This window comes from Cupressus sempervirens, chromosome 10, assembly GCF_028749045.1.
Source record: "Cupressus sempervirens isolate cs-2001-9-10 chromosome 10, ASM2874904v1, whole genome shotgun sequence".
In the NCBI taxonomy this organism is placed as follows: domain Eukaryota; kingdom Viridiplantae; phylum Streptophyta; class Pinopsida; order Cupressales; family Cupressaceae; genus Cupressus; species Cupressus sempervirens.
Genome location: NC_143127.1, coordinates 428,465,563 through 428,489,487, shown reverse-complemented (window position 1 = coordinate 428,489,487; position 23,925 = coordinate 428,465,563). Strand labels below are relative to the sequence as shown.

Sequence of the window (23,925 nt, the reverse complement as noted above, 5' to 3'; positions counted from 1 at the left end):
AGATGGCCTTTTGATTGGACTTGCAAGCCCATTCCATTCCCTCCTAGAAAAAAATGATGTTGTCAAGAATATATCTAGACTTGATGAATCCAGTTTGCTCTAGTTGCACAATTAAGGGCAACATGTCCCTGATTTTGAGAGAGAGTGCCTTGGCAATGATCTTATATGACACGTTTAGAAGGTTAATGGGTCTCCACTTACATATGTCCTCTGGATCACCAGCTTTAGGTATTAATTTGATATTTCCTTTGTTTATAATGGCTCCTAAGCTTTTAGAGTGATAGGCTTCAAGATAAACTTTGTGCAGATCAAGACCTATATGCTCCTAGAGGTGTTTGTAAAATTCACAAGGAAACCCATCACACTAAGGGGACTTGTCATCTACCATGGAGTAGACTGCCTCTTTAAGGTCTTGGAGGGAAAGAAGTTGCTCACAGAAAGTGCATTGCTCAGCTACTAGATAGTTTGGAGTAATAGAAATACACTTTCCGAGAGCTTCCTCCTGAGCAACTGAATTTCCCTGTGAAGCAAACACGTTCTCATAGTGATGAACAAATGTTTGCAGGATGGTGGGGAGACTAGATAGAACAACATTTCCTTGTTTGATTTTTTTAATCCCAACATTGGTATGACGAGCATGAAGAGCATGAAAAAATTCTGAGGCTTTGTCGCCAACCTTCAACCAATGGAGATGGGCTTTGATTTGGGCTCCCCAGACAACATAATTATCAACAATTTGTTTGTCATGGCGAAGCTTGGCAAGCTGAATTTGCAAGTCCACATCAAAGGGATTAAGGGTGAAGGCCTTAGAGGCTTTTTTGAGGGCAAGTGTGCTAGCTTCATATGATCGTTTACGAAACATAGCCAACTATCAGCCATAAATGCGCAAGAATTGAGAAGTTCTGGTAATGGCATCATTCCACCATTGAATTCATCCCCTTTGAGAATGTGGATGTAGCTCCAAGTTTCAAACACGTAGGATGTGCGAAATGGTGGAAGCATGCATCAACACAGACATGTTGAGGAAGAAATGAGACTTGGCCACCTTTGGGATAGCTGTTTGCCAAGAAATGACAAAATAAATGGGGTAGTGGTCAGATAACGTCACATTTGGTAGGGGAATGATAGGAAAATCTCAATCCTTAGAAAAAGAGAAAAAAAATTGTGTAGTGATCATAGCATGATCAAGGTGTTTTAATATGCGATCAAAGCCAGCTCGAAAGTTGGACCAAGTGTGCCAAACCCCACTATCCTGGCGACAGTTGGTATTGGGATAAAAAAGGCCCAATTTATTGTGCATGTAATACCAGGTTTGTCTTTCCCCAACTGTCCAGTGAAAAGGTAGAATACCATCTTTGTTAGAGGCCACTTCAACCATATTAAAGTCCCCACACATAACCCAAGTACCTGGAGGCAAGTTGTCAGCCAGTCAAGCCCACATCTGGGATCTTTCCACAACATCATTGGAAGCATAAACATTAATGACTCCAAAAGAATGATTGTTAATGGAAAGAAAAAGCCAAATAATTCTATGTGTGGGGTCAGAACCGTGCGAAATAATAGCAGAATGAAGGTGAGGTGACAGGAAAGTAACTACACCACCTTAGCCAACTTTGTGTTGGGAAGGAAACATCATGCCATCTTGCCAAATTATGCGACATGCCAAAGAAAGCATGAAACCCGAAATTTTAACTTCTTGTAGATAGAGAAAATCTAAATTACCAAGTCTATGACGGACATCCCCAACATAGTACTTTCTGGGGAGGTCTATGAGACCTTGAACATTCCATGATAGGAGGTTCATGAGAACTCTTCTATACCATCTTTGTCCTCAAGAAAGGAGTAGCTATTCTACAAGAAGGTAGAAACATGGTTGAAGTCAGATAGAAAACTATCTGGACTTACAACCTAACATTTCACCTCTGGTATCTCCGCACATCCAAGAGGACTGCGAGAATGCCATGTTGCTAGTGGTGCTATGGAAGAGGCAGCAAGAGGAGTTTGCACCCCAGTCAAGGCAAAAAACCTAGCAGCTACCTTAATCCTCTGCAAGCCAGCAGGGTTTGAAACCTATGAAACTTTGGAAGTAGTTCCTTTGTCCGTCGCTTGTGTCCCTACACTGGCTGGAGTTGACACTCTTGTAGGGATAGGAGGAACCATGATGACTGCAGAATAGGATTGCTTGGGGGGCAAGGGATTCGAGGGAGCCTTGCCCTTATGCCCAACAGTAACCCATTCTTCTTTTTTCCCTTCAGCCTATTTGACAAGTGCCTCTTTAGGCATGGGCTTGACCCTAGGTATAGCCAAAGGGTAGTCCTTGATCTTGTGTTCCGCGGACTAGCACTTATAACAGGTGTTGGGGAGGTTCAAGTAAAGCACCTTTTGAGAGAAGGTTTTAGTCCCAATCTGAATTTCCACAGAATCCTTGAGATCTTTGGAAAGATCTACCTCTACGCAAACACATCGTTGTGGGTGGGCATTGAAGAATTTCTCAAGCTCCTTGGTGACAACTTTGCCAAGGGCTTTGGCAATGGACTCAATGAAAGGCCAACAAGGCAGGGGTAAACCTGGGAACTAGACCCATATAGGAACTCTTAGCTTTTTATCATCCAAGATTGTGAAGTTTCGTGAGTATTTTTGAAAAACAAGCAAGGAAGAATGCATAGACCATGGTCTGTTGTTAAAGACCGCATCTGCCTGCGAGGGGTTAGCGAAGCAAAATTAAAAAAAAAAAATTGGTAAAGTTTTGCATAGCGTCAAGGGCGGACTCCATGAGGAGTCCAACTCTTGTTAACCCATTCTCAAAGCATAACTTTAGAGGGAGTCCTACCCACAAAATAATCTATCAATGTGTGCTACTCTAACCAATCACATGCAGCATCAAATTTTTGCAAAAGAAGGATAATGTTAGGATTACCTCGTGAAAAACCTTAGGGACAAACTTGTGTAGACATTTGTTTTGTGGAGGCACCATGGTAGACCGAAGCAGCAGCGTGAACACCAGAAACAACTGGTTCACCACTGGCCGGAGCCATTATATCCTAGTCTAAAAAACTCCCACAATAAATGCAGTGTGACAAGTGGAGCTAACAGAGGGAAAGTTTAGACAAAAAGCCGTACACAAAAAATTGAAAGATCGCATGAAACAAGAAACCCTAGCAGAGCGAAAAAAACTCCACCCTAATAAAAAATATGACCAACACTTCCACATCATAACCATTTCCACCATTTTTCGCTTCACTAGGTTATACCATTGGACCAAAAGCATTTTACATACACAAAAAGACATCTCAATAATAGAGTGAGGATAAAATGTATCATGAAATCTCAATAATTCAATTGATTCGCTTCCTCAATTTCCACGTCACAATCGGAATAGACTGTTGCAATGCCTCTCACCACAGCTTGCGACGCTTCTGCCCCTGTTCACGTATGCACCAACGATGCCCGCTAGACATAAATAATATTCCAAGCAATAGTACTATATGCGTTGAACAATCGCTTAGTTCTTCCCATTCTTGGAAATCTATCGCTCGTATTGAAAATGTTGATCGAAAATTCGTCTTCCTATATATGCCATAAATTTGGTCCGCTCGTGTGCGTTTATCGGGCATTTGGGCGCTACAGAGACCACCATTCTATTCTGTTCAGATTCCCCTCTTCTCACAACTTTAAAACAGAATTCTCGCTTTTTCATTTGGCACATGCCCGCACGAAGGCACGAGAATGTTGTTGCAAGATTACAGACGAATATTACGAAGAGATGTTGAAGGCAAATCCTGGCAGTCTGCCGCTGCGCGGGAATTATGCCAAATACTTAAACGATGTAAGCTTGCAACATTCTCATAAGTTTTCTTTTCCTTTTCTTTTTCAAGATTTACTGGGAATTGAGATCTTGATCTCTTTCATTTTTACTTCTAATTGAAGGCGAATTGTGCTTGGCGGTGATCATTTTAGGTGAAAGGATTAATTAGCAAGGCGGAGGAAGCCTACGAAAGGGCCATACTGGCTTGTCCTGAAGATGCATCAAGCAATCAAGGCCGCCCCTTATGACTGGTAATCAATTGCTCGCTTCCTTTTCAGCTCTCAAATCCGGTTTTAGTTGTTGATTTAGCAATGGATAGTCCATAATGGCTGCTTTGGCAGCTATGTATTTGCTTCTTACGCCAAGTTTTTATGGAACTTGGAGGAGAGTGGTGGAGATGAAATATAGCATCTCTCAACAAATTTTGAAAAATAAAAGAGCAGGGCATTTCAATATCAGTTCCAGGGCAGGGGTTTCTAAATTTAACATCCATAGGAGGTGATTAGAATGTGCTACCATGGAGCAGGGGCGCTTGAGATTTCTTAGTAAAGTGCGAAGTTAAATGCAACAAACTGAAGCTTTTATCCAGTGTTTTGAAGATTTAGCTACAAACAATTTTACTAGTTATTCAGCAGTTGAAATGCATCAAACATCTAATTAATTTCCTGATACATACTAGATGCTGAATAAACATTACCCAAATTTACAACGCCCACACCATTTTCAACGGCGATTATTAAGACTACTTACGAAATAGAAACCTGATTTTGATACTATTTAAAAAGATTCCCATTGATTATTTTATTCGCCGGTCGACTCTGCTTCTCTATGAAAAAATTGTGACGATTATCCATTTGAATTTAATCTTTAATAAAATATTAAATTTCTAAAAGCATCTGTAAATATTTGACGTTTTGTCCAAAATCTCGCTTCATGTTATTCAGCATTTCTGAAATAAAATAGTCATCAGTGAAGCCCCTCAATCTAATAACCCCATCCTTATAAATATTGTCCGTACTTATTACTAGCACTTTACTGTTAAGGCGTGCAGTAGAATTACGAGCGGAATACAAGTGGAATAGGCATGTGTAAATTTCAAAAATTTTGAATTTTTTGTTTGGATGTACCAAAACGGAATTGGAATATAAAGTAAAATAAGAATACGTATTTCAATTTTGGTTCAAAAATAGAGTTTTGCAATTCCACCAAAATAGTGGTTATTGGAATACCTATTCCTATTCCACTTTTTTTAATTTTAGAAAACATAAATTTTGGGATCCACAAATTCCCATCAAATATTGGCTAAACCAAACAGAAAACAAGAATATGTAGCCCCATTTTCTATTCCAGAATACCTATTCCTATTCTCTTATATGTAACCCCATTTTCTATTTCAAAATACGTATTCCTATTCTCCTATTCCTATTCCCACAGCCAAACGCCCTAAATAAATATAAAGATCTGACCATTTAGTGTATTCTTTTGTACTGGAGAGAATAATTAAATTCCATAAATATTTATTATTTCTCGAGTTAGGCATCTTTCCTCACATCTGATCGGCTTGGAGGGACTGACAAATTCTTCACCATAATAGAAGGAGCGATTCACAACGGCAAATATGTATTTATAATTCTTAGTCATAGTTCTTTTTTAATCTACATGTACTATGAAAAATGCTTGAAAATATATGTGGAAGAAAAACTTGAGTCTAATCTACAAACATTTCAAAATAATGTAATAGAAACTAAATATTTTAGGAAATTTACAGTCAAATCCAAAAACAACATTATTATATGTTATTTGAATTTCCCGATAATTGCAAGGCTTATCATGATATCCACAAGTTAGATGGCAATTCATTAATTTTTTGTGTACATGTTTAATATGTACCATCCTAAGCGCTATTCTTTAACAATTCGAGCTCTGGAAGAGAAATGGTAAAGCCTCGGTTTTACGAACATGTCAGAACTTCAGTACTAATCACAGGAAGAAATCTCATGGATAAAATATAATGTTGCTGCTTAGCACTGGTTATTAAAAGTTCGCTTATTACATCTTTTTAATTTATTAGTTATTTATTTTAAGCTGCACGCAACAACAAATTTACAGTATGAGGCATTCGCCTAAAATCTTCTTTTACAAAATCTCTCAATTTCTCAAATATTCTTATATTATACAGTAAAATATCCAATTTCCAGCTTAATATTATGAAAAGTTGGAGAAATGCGTACCTGCCCAACATCGTTAGCCGTCTTTCGCTTCAAACTTCTTCCGTTGATTTACGATAGTAAGTCTCCTGAAACCTTACGAGTAATTTAAAATGCACAGTATGAGATATTCGCCTCAAAATCCTTTTTATTTGACTAAATATCTCCCAAAATCTCCTTATAATAAACATTCTAAGATGCAATTTACCGCTTCACATTCTGAAATTAGGAGAAATGACGTACCTGTGCTACATTCTTAAAACGATCTTTAGGCTTCTATCAGAGCGAGTCTCCTTAAAGCTTTCTCGTAATGCGAATTTTATATTTGAGGGCAGATATCAGAAAATTTAATCAACAACGTTGCTTGATTTAGGAAATAAGAACGATCCCTTCATAATATGTGTCGCTAGTGCTTCCAGTCAAAGCGAAAGTTCCAGTCAAACTCTTCTTAAAATGTGGGAAGCGGCTCATGCTTATCCATTTGCTGAGTCAACTGACATCAACGCAAAATTATACCACACTTTCCGAAAGTTTCCTCTATGCTGGCCACGTATATTCGCGACGCGGCGTTCATCCAACTTTCTCAAATCGCGTTGGCTAAAGATAAAATGTACCCATAAAGAGGCAAAGGAGAATTTGAAATCAAAATATAATATGTTAGTGCTTATCCTCTTTTAACAATCTTTTTTAAATTTTTTTTTTTTATTGAATAATGCAAAAAAGAATAATATACAGAAAGTCAATCAAAAGTTCATAAAGTGGACAGCATGATCAGCAACTAACCGGTTCTAAAGAGCTACAACCAATCAACAACTAACCGGCTGTAAAGAGCTATGACCAAACAAAGAACATTACAGCTGAATGTTAACACAACCAGCTCAAAAGAGCTACGACCGAACAACGAACATTACAGCTTGAATGTTAACATTCGTTGAAGCTCCTTCGAGCAAAAAGCATCTCTTTTGAAAAGCTGTAGCAGCTGGTATTTAATCCTGTCAAGCTGGTTACTAATCTTCAACTAGGCCTTGCGTCCTCCCTGCAAAAGTTTACACAAAAAAATTATTTGGAAACTGAAAAATTTCTCCTTCAAGATGCATTGTAGAATTAGAAAATAAAGCCCTACATCTGCACTTCCAAATGTTAAGTAAAATGAGCTTTTCTTTTTTTTTTTTTTTTCAAACAATCTTTAGTAGAATTTCTAGTGCTTATCCTCTTTTCATCATCTTTACTAGAATTTCAATTACTTAACCTCTTTAATATGGGTTTTTTTTTTTTTTTTTTTTTCGAAAGTATTGAAATCATTTAGTTTAATTTTTTGATTCAATTGATCAATCAATTCATAGAATTTAAAAGATTAAAATAAATTTCAAATGTTTATATCTTTTTCTAATTTTTCACTATTTTATAAATCACATTTTTCATTTATTATGTTGGATCATATTATTTTTGGTAGGGAAAAAATTCAATTTTCTCCATCAAAAATGCAAATATTTTCTAACAAGTCTATCATAGGTTAATGAATTCATTAATTACAACTTTATCTTTTCCACATTTGTGACAAATAAATTAACCTTTAAAAAAACACATTTTTACCTTCCACCTCACAAATGAATGTCTAATCAATATTAATTATCACTATCTATTTTTCATACCAATCTCAAATATAGAGTTAAGTGTTTTAGATGTCTTATTTTAAATATATTTATTAGTTTTACATTGATATTTATTTTTGTCATTTGTAAGAAAATACAAATAATATTTTCTAACAAGTCTATAATGCATTAATTACAACTTTACTTTTTCTACATTTGTGAAAAGTCGATAATTTTTCAAAAAAAAAAATCATTTTTATCTTTCACCTCGCAAATGAATGTCTAATCAATATTAATTATAACTATCTATTTTTCTTACCAAGTTCAAATATAGAGTTAAATATTTTCTATTTTCTATTTTAAATATATTTATTAGTTTTACATTTATGTTTATTTTTGTCACTTGTAAAATGATATTCTTTAAGTTTACACTATGTTTTACTAGCTACTATTTTACAATCTTACCATAATTTTTAAGTTGATAGGCTTATATGCCCAGATTTTACAAATTTTCATCTGAAATTATTAGTTCCCTAATGTAAAAATATATTTTTAGTTATTTTGAACTATTTCCGATTATTTTAATTTCCTTTCATTTTTATTTTTCTTTTTAAAATTAGGAAGTTTCTAATTGTGGTGACCAGTTTATAGGATTCTAATTAATCTTAGAATTTGCATGTTTCTAATTGTGATGACTAGTTTTTAATTCTCTTTAGGACTTTGTCTATAAAATAAAAATCTATGAGTAGAATTCACTAAGGTATTTTTTCTCAAACAACTTGAAGAACCATTATTTTTCACTTTTATCCTTGAAATACATTTGTTGAGGTAGTGAATCTTTTTTCTGTTTTTGCATTTTCATCTGTGTTTGCATTTCTCTATGCAACCATTTCTTGATATGTATGTCTCCTTTCTCTTCTCATTTTCATCATTAAAATATTTTCTATATAATCAAATTTTTGCCATGAAATTATTTATATGTGTGAAAGCTTGATAAAAAATGTGGGCCAAGTGAAGTATTTGCAATGAAGTGGTGGTTGAAGAAAATGAGAGGGAATCAAGTATCATAAGAGCAATGCTTTCAACATTGTAATCAATTTTAAAACATTTTTAAAAATTAGGTTAGTGTGTATGAAATATGTAAAGGATAAAATTGTATTGACAATCATAATCAAATGGTGATTTGGGGTTGAAATAGAATGGTGATTTTGCCTTTGCAATTTTTCAATCTAAACTATACTCTTATTTAAAATTTTTTGCTTTTCTATGAAAAAGTTGCTTGGAATCTCATGGAAAATGCTTGCAATATCAAGAAAATAGGAATGGCAAACTTTCATTTTAATTTCATCAATCTTGAATATTTTTAATATAATCTTTTTACATTTGATTTGAGTTGAATTGGAATAAAATTGTGAAATTTGTTAGCATGTTTTCTAGACAAATCTTTATGATTTACTTTTAGCATAGTCTAGAATAATTTTATCTTAGATTGACAAAAAATATTGTATAGGTTTTCTATTTTGAGCTTGAAAATGTTTAAATTAATTTTTAGAAAGAAAGAAAGAAAAAGATTTGATAAAGAGAACTAGTACAAACAAATAAAACTAAAATAAAATAAAAATGAAAAAATCTCAAGAAAGATGTAGATGTGAAGAAAAATCATAAGGAAGATGTACATGTAAAGAAATATTATATTTCTGTAGAGGTGGGCTTCTTTACCAGAACAAAGCATTGTGAGTAATTCACGAGAATAAAAAAATCTTTAAAGAAAATAAGAATGAAAATAAGTTTCTTCTATTTTGCTGCAAAAAGAGACTCTAATGTTTTACAAAATTGATTCTCTATGGAATGTTTCTATGTATTAAAAGGACAAAGATTGTATTTTATCAATTGCATGTCCATGTGCAATGGACCCTTATTATTTGTCATTAAAGTGAAGGAGAGCAAAAAATGTATATAAATTTTTTTAAAGTGTAATTTAAAACTAATTTAATAAATATAAAATAATGTAGATTGAAAATAATAATTTTTATATCAATAGTTTACAAAATGAAATGTTGAATTATAGAATAAAATATATCTATTTAGTTCTATGATTAAAATATTATTAATTTTTGTGACAATTTTAAATATTAATTATATATGTATTAAAAATATTATATTTCAAAATTTATTGTGAATGTATATCTCATTTGACATCAAATTTCAAAGATTAGATTCTTGCATTATAAAAGTGAAATAAATATCTTAAATACAACATCCCATTTAATAAAATGTGTACTTAATCACTATACAAGGGTTGGTGTATGAATATTTGTATAATTATTTCAATAATATGCAATTATATCACAATATTGTGAGGTAAAATTTTCTTTTGTGAAAGGAAGGTTTTGATCATGAAATAAATTTGTGGGTCTTCTGTGAAGACTGAAATGTCTATTTTTTGACCAAAAACTTGATTATTATTATTATTCTCACTTTTCTTTAGTGTCATACATACCACTCTTATGGACATCACTCTTATTGGCTTATTGTTGTATGTACAAAAACAAACAATTGCTAGTTTTTATACCATTTTACAAATTGTAAAACTAATACTACCCCTCACGCTAATTAAATATTTTGGGAGTTTGAATTAAGTAATCAACAATTATTATTTTTTAATTGAATATTTCAACCTATAATTGAATTGGTAGAAATGACTAGTTCATTCATATAATATAATTTCTATTGTTATTTATATATTTCTTTAAATAATATAATTATTAATATTTTTAAAATTCTCTTCAAGTCTCTCTATCATTCTACCTTTACTTGTCCTTATAATAACATATCATTCTCTTTTTTAGCTCTCTCTTCATATCCTTCCTTTCTACCTATAAATCTCCATTTTCCTTCTTATACAATTATTGGTAGAAACTTTGACGCATTGCATCTCTTGTTAGACATGTTTCTCATAAGTTTTGTAAATGTTGTAAGTCATGAATAAATTTAGTTTTATTTATTTTGTACAATTTCAAGATATTTTTGTAAGTATGAATTGTGCATTTAGTTAACACGTTAGTTGTAAATTTAGCTCTATAATTTTTAGATATAACCTTAATTTGTAATTCGAGCTAGCCCCTTACTTATGAACTAAGTGTAAATAAAATATTAGAAAAAGGTTTGAAACTATGTACTAGGATGATAAATTTGCATCTATTGAGCCTTGTGATTTTTAAGATCTATGGAGCACTTACAATTTGTAATTGATAAATTGCAAACAGTGAATGCACTCTATGACCCATTACACTGGAGGGTTTTCCCCAATAGACTTTGTGTGCATTGTGGACCAAATGAGAAGTGAGTTTCAAACTATATACAAGGAGGATAAATTTGCATGTATAGGACCTTGTGAATGTTGGGATCCATGGAGCACTTATGATTTTCACTTTGAAAATTGTAAAGTCTTAATGTACTTCATTACCCACCTACACGAGTTATTTGATTTCATGGGACAAGAGAAAAGTATGTCATTTCCATCATATAAATTGTAATTATATATGTAAGTTCTAAATATACTATAGTGCAATATAGACTTAAGACTTGAAAAAAAAAAAAAAAAACTACCTTAGCATATAAGTTGAACAAACGAATTGATATAGTTGAAATTCACAACAAAATGGGGGGACAAATTGCATAGCCACACCTAAGTGATATTAGATGAATAATAAATAAAGGGAAAAAAAGAGAACAAGGTGAAAAATCAAGGAATAGTTTTTGTATGAATCTAGGTGACAAGTCAATACAAAATATTTTTATAGATGGGCCCCATTAGATAATCTTTTTAGTCTAGATATTTATTTTACATGCATGTTTGTGTATTAAATAATTTGAGATACATGATTATTTTAGGATTGAACATACATACCTCAAAGTGGATACAAAATATGGTGTAATTTGCATGCTTGTGGGATTTTCTATTTATCCTTGTGTCATTTGAAAATGTCTTGATGCATATACTTATTAAGAAATTGAACAATATTGTAAAAGGTTGGCTCATTTTCCTTATCTATTATCTATCAATATGAATATATCCCATATGCTTAGTCCACATTCTTCTTTTAATACTCTAATAAGTTTTCTTAATCCAAACTTCTAAGTTTTCTTTATCCAAACTTTTACTATATGTAACCATAAATTTACCCAAATTTAACCATTCTACATCTAGATATGGTTGTTTCTCCCCTTGGGCAATTTTCATTGTCATAAGGTCTATAGATAGATATTGTAAACTAGTCTATGAGTCCTCTCATTGAAGAATATTAAAGGAGTAACCAATATTGAATCATTTGAATTTGATATATTCAAGGAGTAACAAATTCACATATACCATTCTAGAGTGTTTTTTTGCTACCTTTAAACATTTTGGAGAGATGATCTAGAACATGTATTTGTGACACAATGGAAGCTCTCCCAATGTAGTTTTAAAAAATGACATGACTTCAAACATTATAAAAGATTATAGGGTAGCTATAGAGAAACTTGACAGATAATAAAGGAGAACTATGCATTTCATAGAGTCAAATCCAAACATAAATGACAAAATCTATGATGTAGATCTAACCAAAACTAAAGGAATCAACCATAAATCGTTCAAACATTTAACTTGTTAAAATTGAGGCACTTTACTAATAGAGAGGTCTAGCTTTTTAAAAGGGAAACAATCAAAAAAAAAATTTGTTTATCAAATAATATATTTAATATAAATTCAAATATATTCATGCATTGTCCTTATATATCATAATTTGATATTTAATTCTAGAAAGATAATCCATAATTTAATAGATATTTGTATTTCTTGTAAATAAATTTTAAAAGAAATTATCTCTAATAAACAAAATCTAAAAGGCAATATTATGTAATAGAATGTGTAGTGCCTGCCCTCGTTCACATCTTTTCAGGACATTGTTGCTATTATTATCAGACTATGTTGGACTAGTTTTATGTTGATGGATTAGTAGTATTGTTTTGAGACTATCAAACATTATGTTATGGATTTAGTGGTTATATGATGAGATCATTTAAACTTTACATTTCATGTATGCATGATGATCATTATATTGCTTTCAGTTATTGTTGATGATTAGTTAGATGGTTTATTATCTCATGTGTTTTATTATGGATACTTACCCCATACTTGCATGTGTATGGTGTGCGTGTTTTCATATTGTATGGCATTTCTGATATGGTTAAGTAAGGGAGTCGTAGTCACCTGCTTAGTCAAGATCTACACGATGCACCACTTCCTACCATTGCCTGTTTAGCTTAGCATTATATATTGTATATACATGCATGGTTTTTTTGTAGGTTGTAGGTACCGGGTATCAACTTCCCTGAATTGCTAGGATGAGCGTACCCTATTATACTATCTCAATGATAAGAGAAGGGAGATAAATTCTCAAGTCCAAATCCCAAACCCTTAAGCCAATTGTCCTAGTGAGGTAGGACAAGTATTTGGATATTTTACCCACCGAATGTGTTGGATGACATAATTCATGATTTTTAACCCTTTAGACTGATTTTGTGTGAATTGCTCTATGATGGGTTTTCATATTTTATCTTGGAGGTCTTTGGTGAATTTTCTATTAATTAAGTCTTAATAAATAGATTTAATTAATTAATTATTTGAGAAAATTAATATAAAATATCATGATATTTGATATTTTGTTTATAATTAATTAAATGAGAATTAATTGAGGAAAAAGGAATTAAATAAAATAAAATTAGAAATTAAAATTAATAATAATTATAAAATAATAATAAAGTAATAAATAAATAATAATAATAAAAGTTATAAAAAAAATTAAAATGAAAGTTATAAATATTTAAATAGAAATTATATAAAAAGTAAATTGGAGTTATAAGCTTGCATGGGAATTAATGCACCTTTTCATTTCTCATATGTCAACAACACGGGGGTTAGTGCATCAATTAAGCACATGGTGTCTACAACCCTATGGCTCATCTAGAAGGTTGGAAAAGACCCATGCTTAGTTGGTGACACCTTCTAGCTGTTTCTAGAAGCATTCTAGAGGTTTCTTGAGAGCTCTTTATATTCAGGCATTCCTAAAAGCTTAGACATAGCATTGGAGAGCAATTGGAGCATTGAAGGACTCGAGAACTCTGAAGGAGGGAGGAGCTTGCTCTATAGATTTTTTGAGGAAGAGCGAATTAGCATCAGAATTCGGGTAGATTCTTGTGATTTTACTTATGCTATTTTTGCATCTTGCATTCCCTGTCTTCTTCGTGTCTTCCATATGTCTTCTGAGGATTTTCTTATTTTTATTGTATGCATTCTCAATATGGGTAGTTAAATTTATTTGAAAATCTTATATGCATAGAAAAGAACACGGGGCTAGGGATTAAATTGTAGCCAAGCCATTAGATAAACTATTGAGTAAATTTTGAGATCAAAAGTTTATAGGAAAATTATGAGAATTGGAATTTATATATTGTGTATATATATGTTTATATTTTTAAATCTAAATACATACATACATACATATGTGTGTGTGTGTGTGTGTGTGTGTGTGTGTGTGTGTGTGTGTGTGTCTATTTGATTAAATTCTACACACACACACACACACACACACACACACACACACACACACACACACACACACACACACACACACACATATATACATACATATGTATATATACATATATATTTAATTAAAAGTTGAATGACATATATTTCGTAGCGAGCGAATGTTAAACGCATTGTGATTTACAGTGGAGGGAAGCGTTTTTAAAAAAATGCAATAAAAAAATAAATAAATAAATTTTGGAATGGGCGGGAGGGACTTATTTCCCCACCCCCACCGACGGCAATGCCTATGCGGACTGCGATACCGTAGAGTACCTGTGGTCTGCAGTGTACCTGCGACCGTAGTGTACCCTGCGATCCGCAGGTCATATATATATATATATATAATTTCAATTATTATTTTGAAAATGATGGGGGTCATTATTGTAGACACCTAAATTTGATTACATTGCTTTGGTAATCTAATTTAGCCATCTCTAAAGGCATCATTAATTAAATTCTTATTTAATTAATCCTTTGCCATCCCTAGTTGATTAATTTAATTAATCATCTATAGTCCTAATTGATAAATCAAATAATCTATTATTTATCAATTAAATCCTATTCTTCTATCTAATTCCAAAAATCCCCATTTATTAAATAAATCTATTTCATAAATGAAATCCTCAAATTCAAAAACCCCTAACCTATCTCTAATCCTCCATTTAGCCTAATCCACCCCATCCACCCATACTAACCAAGCTTAGCCACTAACTCACCCACCCTCATTAATGCCATCCACTTGTACATCTCTAACATCCCTAATCTAATCCTAAACCCAAGCCTAATCCACCCCCTAATGTTGTCACATTCCCTAAACAAGTTTAAGACTTTCCTAATTCAAACCAAAGTCTCCCCTCAAAAAGCCCAACCACTAAGTCATGAGTGCTCTTACAAAACATAAAAGACTCTTACAAGCCCACTCATGACTCTTACACCCATCTTCCACACTCTTCCCTCTTCCACACTCATTCCTCTTACATCCCTCTTACATACTCAACCCCACTCATCATGCCTTTAACCAACCCTTTACCCTACCCTCTCACACTCATCCTCCTTGTGACAAGTGTCACCTTCCCATTGGTGCTAAACAAGCACAATCCATGTGCTCCCCTTTGAGTGCATCTTAGCCCTCCTTAAGCCTTCATCCATCCTTGCATCTAAGCCCTCCATCTCTCTACCCCTTAGCCTATAAATTGAATCCCATCCCAAGCCATTTCATCAACAATCTTTGAGCTAAAGTTACCATGCCCTTTTGAGAGCCAAAAGCCATACCCATACCCTTATAATGCCAAATTGAGAGCTCACAAAGCTACCAATTTGCTATTATCTATCTCCACTATTGAAGCAACTTTGAGCATTTGAGCATACATCCACATCAAATGACACATCTACAAAATCAAGGAAGCATGGAGTATTTCCTTTTTTTGAGTTTGCATTCCTTAATTGTTTCTTTTGTCTAATCTCATATGTGAATATAGTTTTAGTTTGTGAATGTTTTCTTTAATGTTAATGTTCTTTGCACACTAAAATTCTTGTTCTACAATTATCAACAAAATGTGTATACAAAAGACATTTAGAACATTTAAAAAATTGAGTCTAATGGTTTTTGGGGAGAAACTTTTATCTATCAATACAATACATGGGTTAAGTAAAACGTGAAATTTCTCCACTTGATATTTAAATTGGAAAATGTAAACTGAGACCTTTACATTTAAATTCAAGTTTGTAAATTTAGCAAAGCCAAAATATGTGTTTGCATTGTGTATTCTTTATGCTATTGTTTTGAGTTTTTGGATTGACTAGTGTTGACCAGTTATAGGACGTCTACCAGAGGCTTGGGGGTTATGTGATTGTGATGTCATGATGATGTTTTAATCTCGATCTTTATAAACCTAACCATGGTTATGTGATGGAATGCTCTATGTATTGGTTGTAATTACTAATTGTTATAGTTGAGATTCTTATGTATGAGACACTTGACTTAACCATTTTTGGTCATCGATCAGTTATCCTTGGTTATTTTCTAGTCACCATGATGGGACTAAAATGTGGATTTATTCTTGATGATGTCATTTTGTGACATACTTGACTCAACTATTTTGGAGTCTTCGATCAGTATGATTGAGATATAGTTTGGTTATTGAGAACCAATGGATACTTTTGATTATCAGTGATACTTCAGTTGCCAATAGAGAGCTGTTGTGATCATGATTTTCTATGGATGCTTGCTCATGGAGATTTGATGCTTTTATGCATATTTGATGATTTTATGGATTATCTTTTGTGATTTTGAGATTTATGATTCCATGAGCTTAGGGTAGGATATTTGCATGTAGTGTCGGGAAGTGGCTTGCAATGGGGGTCGGGGCCCTAAGAGGCTACCAGGGTAACTCATTGTAAGTTGGATTAATAAGTCAAAACATTCACACCTAATACTAACTAAATGAACCTAAAAACATAAGTGTTTTGGTTCTTGCCCATGCCTTGAGTGCTTGTATAGACTAAGATGGGAGTAGTGAGAACGCATGGTTGCAACCTTGCATTCCATAGTATGCCTCGTCAGTATGAGAGGATACTAGTGGCCACATGATATCAGTATGGACCCGTGGAGTTTAGCTAACTGCCAGGGTAACTTGTACGTGATAAATGCGATGACACTTTCCCGCTTGCATAGTAGGTTCCTACATGTCATTGTGTGCCTCTGAGATTAGATGTCAAATTTTGTGTTTGGAACCTTTGAGTTGGTATACTTTTAGGATTCTCGAACTTGCAGAGATTTATGCTATGTATTTTGGATAGCCTATTTAGGCTTGAGATTATCTCCTCAGCACGGTGGGAGTGGACCACTTAGGTACCATGCGGTCGGGTGGTAGTGTTTTTCCACTCTTATCATTTGAGACTCATTGAGACATCGTGGCTGATGCGTCCTTCATGATGGTGGATATGTAACCTTTCATTGATGATTAGCATATGTTAGATGATGTTATCTTATGCTTATATTTGCATGTTAGATTACTTTCTGCATATGATATAGTATATGTTAGGAGTGACATTCCTACTATGTTAATACTGATGATCTCTTCGGTGATTTGGGATGTTACGCACGGAGGGATGGCTAGGATCCACGATGGTCTAATGATGCTATTTACGGTTGGGAGGAACCTTGCACTTAGTTTATTATGTTTGATCTTTATGATGGATGTATATCTTCTATGATGATGTATCATGTGTATCATGTGATTATCTTTACTTTGATCTATCATGGATTAGAATAGGATGATGTATCTTATTTCACATATGTATATTCTTTTGAGCTTTTTCATACCCTGTGACATGTATAGTGGATGATTGAGCATTTGAAATGTAATGTATGAACATTGGACTTATCATTATTATTTCATGTGGATGTTGTACTAGATGGATTCATTAATGTTAGTTGTTTAGATGTAATTCAACGTTAAGGGATCTTAAAGAATGTAATCTGTTATGTATGATATGTTTAATTTTAGATGGACATTGTCATTGCTTCCGTTATTATGCATAACTTATATGTGGTATTTACTTTCATGTTAAAAAAAAAATTCTACCAATCTTAGTGAAATTCTAGGTTAATTCTTTGGATCCCTTGGCGGAGCATTACAGAATGATTAGAGTATATATCATATATTTTTTAATCTACATATAATTAGAATAATATTAAGATGAAAACTATTTTTGACAATATCAAAGGTTCAAGCCCATTGATTATTAAATTAGACTATAGACTCTACCTCTTAACATTTTGTTGCGACAATTATCCTTTTAAAAATGATATTTAAATTAAAGCATTAGATTTATATGAGTATATTTTAGAACTTTGATGATTGTCCAATATCTCCCCTAATGTGATTCAACATTCTTAGAATAAAATAAAATATAATAGCTATTAGGCAAGCCCCTCATTTGATAACCCAATCCATAAGAATAGTTTCTTATTACTAGAGCTTGTACCATTGAGCCATGCAATAGAATTAAATGTCTAGCAAATGAGAGTCTGTTCTTGTATTGAATAGAAGAAAATTCCATATAATAAAATAAGAAATAGTATCTTCATGATTAAACAATTTTTCTCACATCTAATTGCCTAATTATCCAAGACTGACGAATTCTTCAATAGAACATCTAAGAGCTTTTCACAACAATGTCAAAAGAAGGGGGATGTTAATCAAACACAAGATAATCGAGTTGCTTGACAATGCAAGGGATTGAATCACTCAATCAATAAGGAGGACCAAATCACTCAGTCAACATAGGAGTCACTTTATCAGTACAAGGGTTGAGTCACTCAATCAATGCCACTTGGGAAAGCACAAGTTGAGATAAGACCAAGAGAAAATAACACTTGACAAAGTAGTGTGTTAACCCACGGGAAAATAAAAAACAATGATTCCTAAAAATGTACAAGCAAGAATAGATATTGGTGCTCAGTTTTTCCAAACAACTAAATGTATAGTGGAATATATAAATGGAGACAAGATAAACACAATGCATTGGAGATGGACAATTCTACTAGATTTCTTGCTTTCTATTAATCAAATCAAGCTATTACAAATCTAGAATGTAAAACTATAAAACTAGAATACAAAATAACTAAATGCTACTTTTGATAATAAAATAAACTTGTAGCAATGTATGGTTGCATACGATAAGCCTAGAGAAATCACTACTCATACAAGAAAAAATTCCACTTTCACAAAAAAATTAGAAAATCATGAACCCACGCTGGTGCACTTTGATAAAAAATAGTCTGATGTTGTTCTTCTACTAATCTGATCTCTTTATCACATAGAATGTTTGGGATATATATTGAACTTTTTCTCTTACTATTCACACAAATATTTCACACAATTTTCAAATTCAAACTTACTTACCACGTTAAATAACTTGACTATTCAAGTTGCAGTGTTAGAGCAGATCTAGGGATCTAAATTTCCACTAGTAAATTTGGACCAATTTTTTGACAAGGGTTGGTCAATTCTTCAACCACCAATGGCCAAAATATTTTGTCATTATAATTTTGTGAAAAAATTGATGAAAGCTAGGATTTTCTATTTATGAATAGAAAACCTCATTGAAAATGAGCCCAATCTCTATTAGGAGGAGTCGTTAGACTATAATTAGCAAAGGTTGAAAATTTGATGATTACAAGTGGTTATCAACGAGCTTGCTATGCCATTGAAAAAAGGCCTCATTGAAACATCAACAAAACATCATCAAAATCCTATGATATTGAGACAATGTTACCATGTTATCGATGACAACTATTATCGATAGATCAACTAATGGTTGTTGAAGCTTTGATGATAGCCTTGGTTTGTAAAAAAATAATTTAAAATGATAAGAATCCTATTTGTTTGGTGATCGAAGGTAATTTTTGACTATCTTGTTGGTAGCATTATGAGTGTAAGAGTCCTTTTTCTTTGGAGATCCAAGGTAAGGCAATTTTTGGTCTATGGGGAGTAAGTGTCCCTATTAATTTAAAAGTGGGGTCCCACTATAGAGACAACTTGACAAGTGTCTCTATTCTAGAAACTTTTCAAGAAACTTTTTATCCTTCTAATATTTGGCCTGAAATAGAGTATATGGTGGATGAGTGTCATTATTCTAGAAACTTTCTCTAAAACTTGTTGTTCTTTAACATTTTATCTTGAAATAGGATTTATACTGTTGATTTAGGATCATCTAATGATCATTAAAAAGGATTAATTATGTTTTGGATGTTATAAAATTTTGGACGATACATATATATTTTTTGTGATGAATTTGCCAACATAATCTAATCTTTCCACACAATAAATTAAATATTTTTGCCTACAATTTTTGAGGCATAATTAGATGGTCACATTCACCAATCTATGGTAAAATGTTAAGTCGGGTTATATGTAAAATACATAGACTTGACAAGTGTCTCTATTCGAGAGAGTTTCCAAGGAAATTTTTATCCTTCTAATATTTGACCCAAAATAGATTATACAGTAGACAAGTGTCATTATTCTAGAAACTTTCTCTACATTTATTTTTCTTTATCATTTTATCCTAAAATAGGATTTATACCATTGATTTAGCATCATCTAATGGTCATTCAAAATAGTTATTATGTTTTTGATGATATAAAATTATGGTTTCTAGGTATTTTTCTTTTGGTCACCATTAATGATACAAAATTATTTTTTATTTTAACAATGACTTTACCAACATGATCTAATATTTTTCACATGAAAAATTAAATATTATCACCTACAATTTCCAAGGCTAGCCTCGATTGATGGTCATATTCGCAATATGTGGTAGAAATTAAAGTTTATCTACGAATACAATATAATGAAGAGTTTAAGTGTTTCTTCAATTAATTTAGATACCTACGAAATATAAATAGAAGACAAAAAAAATATAAGTATTAATTGCAAGATTCTCAACAAGGTATGTAAAATTTTTATAGATTCTAGTTACATTGAATGTGGCAGATTTAGCAATGTATAAATGAATCATTCCATCCATCTCACAAGTAGATTCAAACCTCTCTCAAACCATTGCCAAATTCCAAAACAAAGGATAAACCCCTTAACAAACAGGAATGAGCGAGATCTTGGTAGGAGGGTTTTTTGGCAAGCAGAAATCAGGTACATGGGAATTTAGCTATGGGGATTGACTATGGTTTTCTACGGAATCTAGATGTTGGGAGCTTAGAGGGTGGTGTAGGGATTGTGGAAATAGATACTGGTAATGGAATATATGGGAACATGAAGCTGGAAGAAGACAAAATCTTTCTAGGTTTTGACTCTTGAAGATTTGGGGATTCTGATTGTTATTAGTTTGATCCTTTAACCAAGATCCCTACCCTTTTAAGGGACCCACTGAAGAATATCTCAATAGGGGAACTATCTTTAGATGTCTATATTATTTCTAAAGAATCACACATTGGTGAGAAGAAGAAAGAGGATGATGAAGTGGGTCAAAGAAAGTGGTCTTCTTTGTTTGCAAAAAGCTAGGAGGCAAGTCTTCTTTCCCCCTTGTTACTTCAAAATCCTATTGGGAAAAAGGTGAGTTTCAAATTTTTGTTCTAGACTCGATAGTATATTATTATATCTCTACTATTTAACTAACCCCAATGGGAAATTTTTGGGGAATCAACCAGATATTGAAACCTTAAGAAAAATGATTAAAAGGAAATGGGTTCTCCATGGTCAAGTGGACATAACTTTAATGATGAAAGATTTTCTTCTTCTTTTTATTTACTTGCAAGGAGGATTTGAATATGGTTTTATGTGGTGGACCTTGGTTATTTGGTAATAGTTTCTTAATGATTAAAAAATGGGAACCAAATATGGATATATCATATGCTTTCTTCCTTACTAATTTGGTGTGGGTATGACTCTCGAGTCTCCCCCTTTACTGTTGGCATGATGAAAATTTTAATTGGATAGTTTTCTCCTTTGGAGAACTCATGGCTATTGATAATATGACTACATCTAGATCTAAGCTTGTATGTGCTAGAATCTATGTCAAAGTTGCGCATCTAAAGGACCTTCCTCAAAAGTTGGAAATTAATGTAAAAGTAGGAGAATGGACTCAGGAAGTATTTTTTGAAGATCTTCCTAACAAGTGTTTTTTTTGCAAAAAAATGAGTCACTGGGAAAAAAATTGTCCATTAAAACTCAAAAATAAAAAATTTGGTGAATGTGGAAAAGAAGGTTCAGAAAAGGGTTTTGAAAACTAAAGTCTTATCTAGAGATGTTGTTTTGCAAGGCCAAAAAAATATAAGATAACCTTACATCTTAGTATGATAAAAGGAAGGAGATGTTGAAGGATGAAGGGAAGAAGATCCATAATAATGAGGAAATTCTTCTACCTACTATAAAGGAAAATGAGAAATCTGAAAGATTATGGAACCAATTGGTTGTTTATTGGAATAATGTTGAGGACTTGGAAGAGTTCAAGTATTTAGAAAAGTTTGAGGAAGGAGAAACCTTAAAGGAAAGGAGTGGATAAATGGATGAGAATATTCTTATGGAGGATTTACTGGATGAAGGAAATTTCATTCTATTGGAACCTTTATGTGAAGAAATACCTCTTAATGGATGTGAGATAGATTCTAAATATTTGGATCAGATAACTGAGAAGGAAGAACCAAAACAGAAATAAGGTTAAAGGAATTTCTTTGAAAAGAAATATAATCCTTTTCTTATAAGAGTATCTACTTGAAGAAGTAAATTGGAAATAGAACCTCTAAAATTGAAACCAAATTTTGGAACCCTAGAGAAATTAGGGATAAAGACTACCAAAAGAGGAGAAAAATAGAAAGTTTGCAAAATATTATTTATGGGAATCAAGCAACTATTCTAGATTTTACCCCTAAAAGGTAATAATGAAAATCATTACATAGAATGTAAGGGGGATGAATAGTACCCATAAATTAGATGTAGTACAAAATTTTGTAAGAGAGCATAAACTTGATATGATGGTGATCTAGGAAACAAAAATGGATAAAGGTAAAGATGAAAGTTTGAAATCATTCAATAACTTCTATATTATGGAAAGTAGTTATGAAGGAATGTCAGGTAGCACTCTGATAATGTGGAAAAAAATCTATGTTTTATGGTACGCTGATGGATGCCAATAAACACTTCATTTTGGTCAAGGTTTTGATCTTATCTCAGGGTAACTATTGGGATTTAGTTAATATGTATGCTCCTAATAACAAAAACTCTAGAAAAATGTTTTCAGATTCTCTTTCTAAGATAAAGATTTTAGATTATAATGGAAAATGGTTATTTCTAGGGGATTTTAATGTTCCACTCTATAAACATGAAAAAAGGAGGGAAATTCTGCTCAATTAGAAGGAAGAATAGATCTAATGGAGTTTATTAATAAAGAAGGTCTAATGGATTTGGAACTCCAAGGTATTGAATTTACTTGGAGTAATAAAAGAGTTGGAAATGAATATATTCAAGCTCGATTGGACAAAGTTCTAATCCTCCAGATTGAACCAAAGATTTTGTTTGTTCTCTTAATGCAATATAGAAGATTGCTTCTAACCATTATCCTCTCTTTTTTAAGGCTAAATCTATTCACGTTAGGAAGAATTTCCCATTTAGTTTTGAGAAAATGTGGATGTGGCATCCAAATTTTGATGCTTTACTAGATGAATGCTGGAATAACAATATTGAAGGAATGACTTTGTTTTGAGTCGCATCCAAACTTAAGAATGTTAAAAAAATATTTAGGGAATGAAATAAGAAGCCTTTTGGAAATATCTTTGAGAGTAAATTGAATATGAAGGATGGACTTAAAATTATCCAAGAAAGAATTTAGTAGGAAGGTTATTTGGAGAAGTTGGTTAAAGAAGAAAATGAAAAGTTGGTTAAATACCATGACATTATTTCTAAAGAGGAAACCTTTTGGAGACAAAGGTCTATATCTATCTGGCTAGAAGAAGGTGATAGAAACACTAAATATTTTCATCTAACTACAATGAAACATAGAGCTAAGAATAAAATTTCAAGCATTTCTAAGGGAAGAGAGAAAATTACTAATAAATTGGATATTTCTAAAGAAATGGTATCCTACTTTTATTCTCTTTTTACTTCAGACCCTAATGTGGATGGTACTAGATAGTTTGAGCTTCTTGAAGCTATTTCTTGTCTAACT

At 32.5% G+C, this 23,925-nt stretch overlaps 1 protein-coding gene and 1 long non-coding RNA gene across 5 annotated transcripts in view; one reads left to right on the top strand and one right to left on the bottom strand.

The window, feature by feature from the left end:
- The first annotated feature begins 3,475 nt into the window (after positions 1-3,475).
- The window catches only part of LOC149534543 (uncharacterized), a 288,767-nt gene continuing 268,317 nt past the window's right edge, over positions 3,476-23,925 (top strand). For 2 of the 4 annotated variants that reach the window (XM_089805142.1, XM_089805143.1), the window contains exon 1: positions 3,476-3,826. In XM_089805142.1, the coding sequence (XP_089661268.1) occupies positions 3,545-3,826 (282 nt within the window). In that variant the 5' untranslated portion in view covers positions 3,476-3,544. Of the gene's footprint in view, positions 3,827-3,957; positions 4,610-23,925 lie in introns of those variants that run through there. The other 2 variants (XM_089805141.1, XM_089805140.1) reach the window with 2 other exon arrangements.
- On the bottom strand, positions 5,804-6,554 carry LOC149534545 (uncharacterized). Its single transcript, XR_016357193.1, has 2 exons — positions 6,256-6,554; positions 5,804-6,108 (listed from the first exon to the last, which is right to left on the bottom strand). It is a non-coding gene; the product is annotated as an uncharacterized LOC149534545 (long non-coding RNA).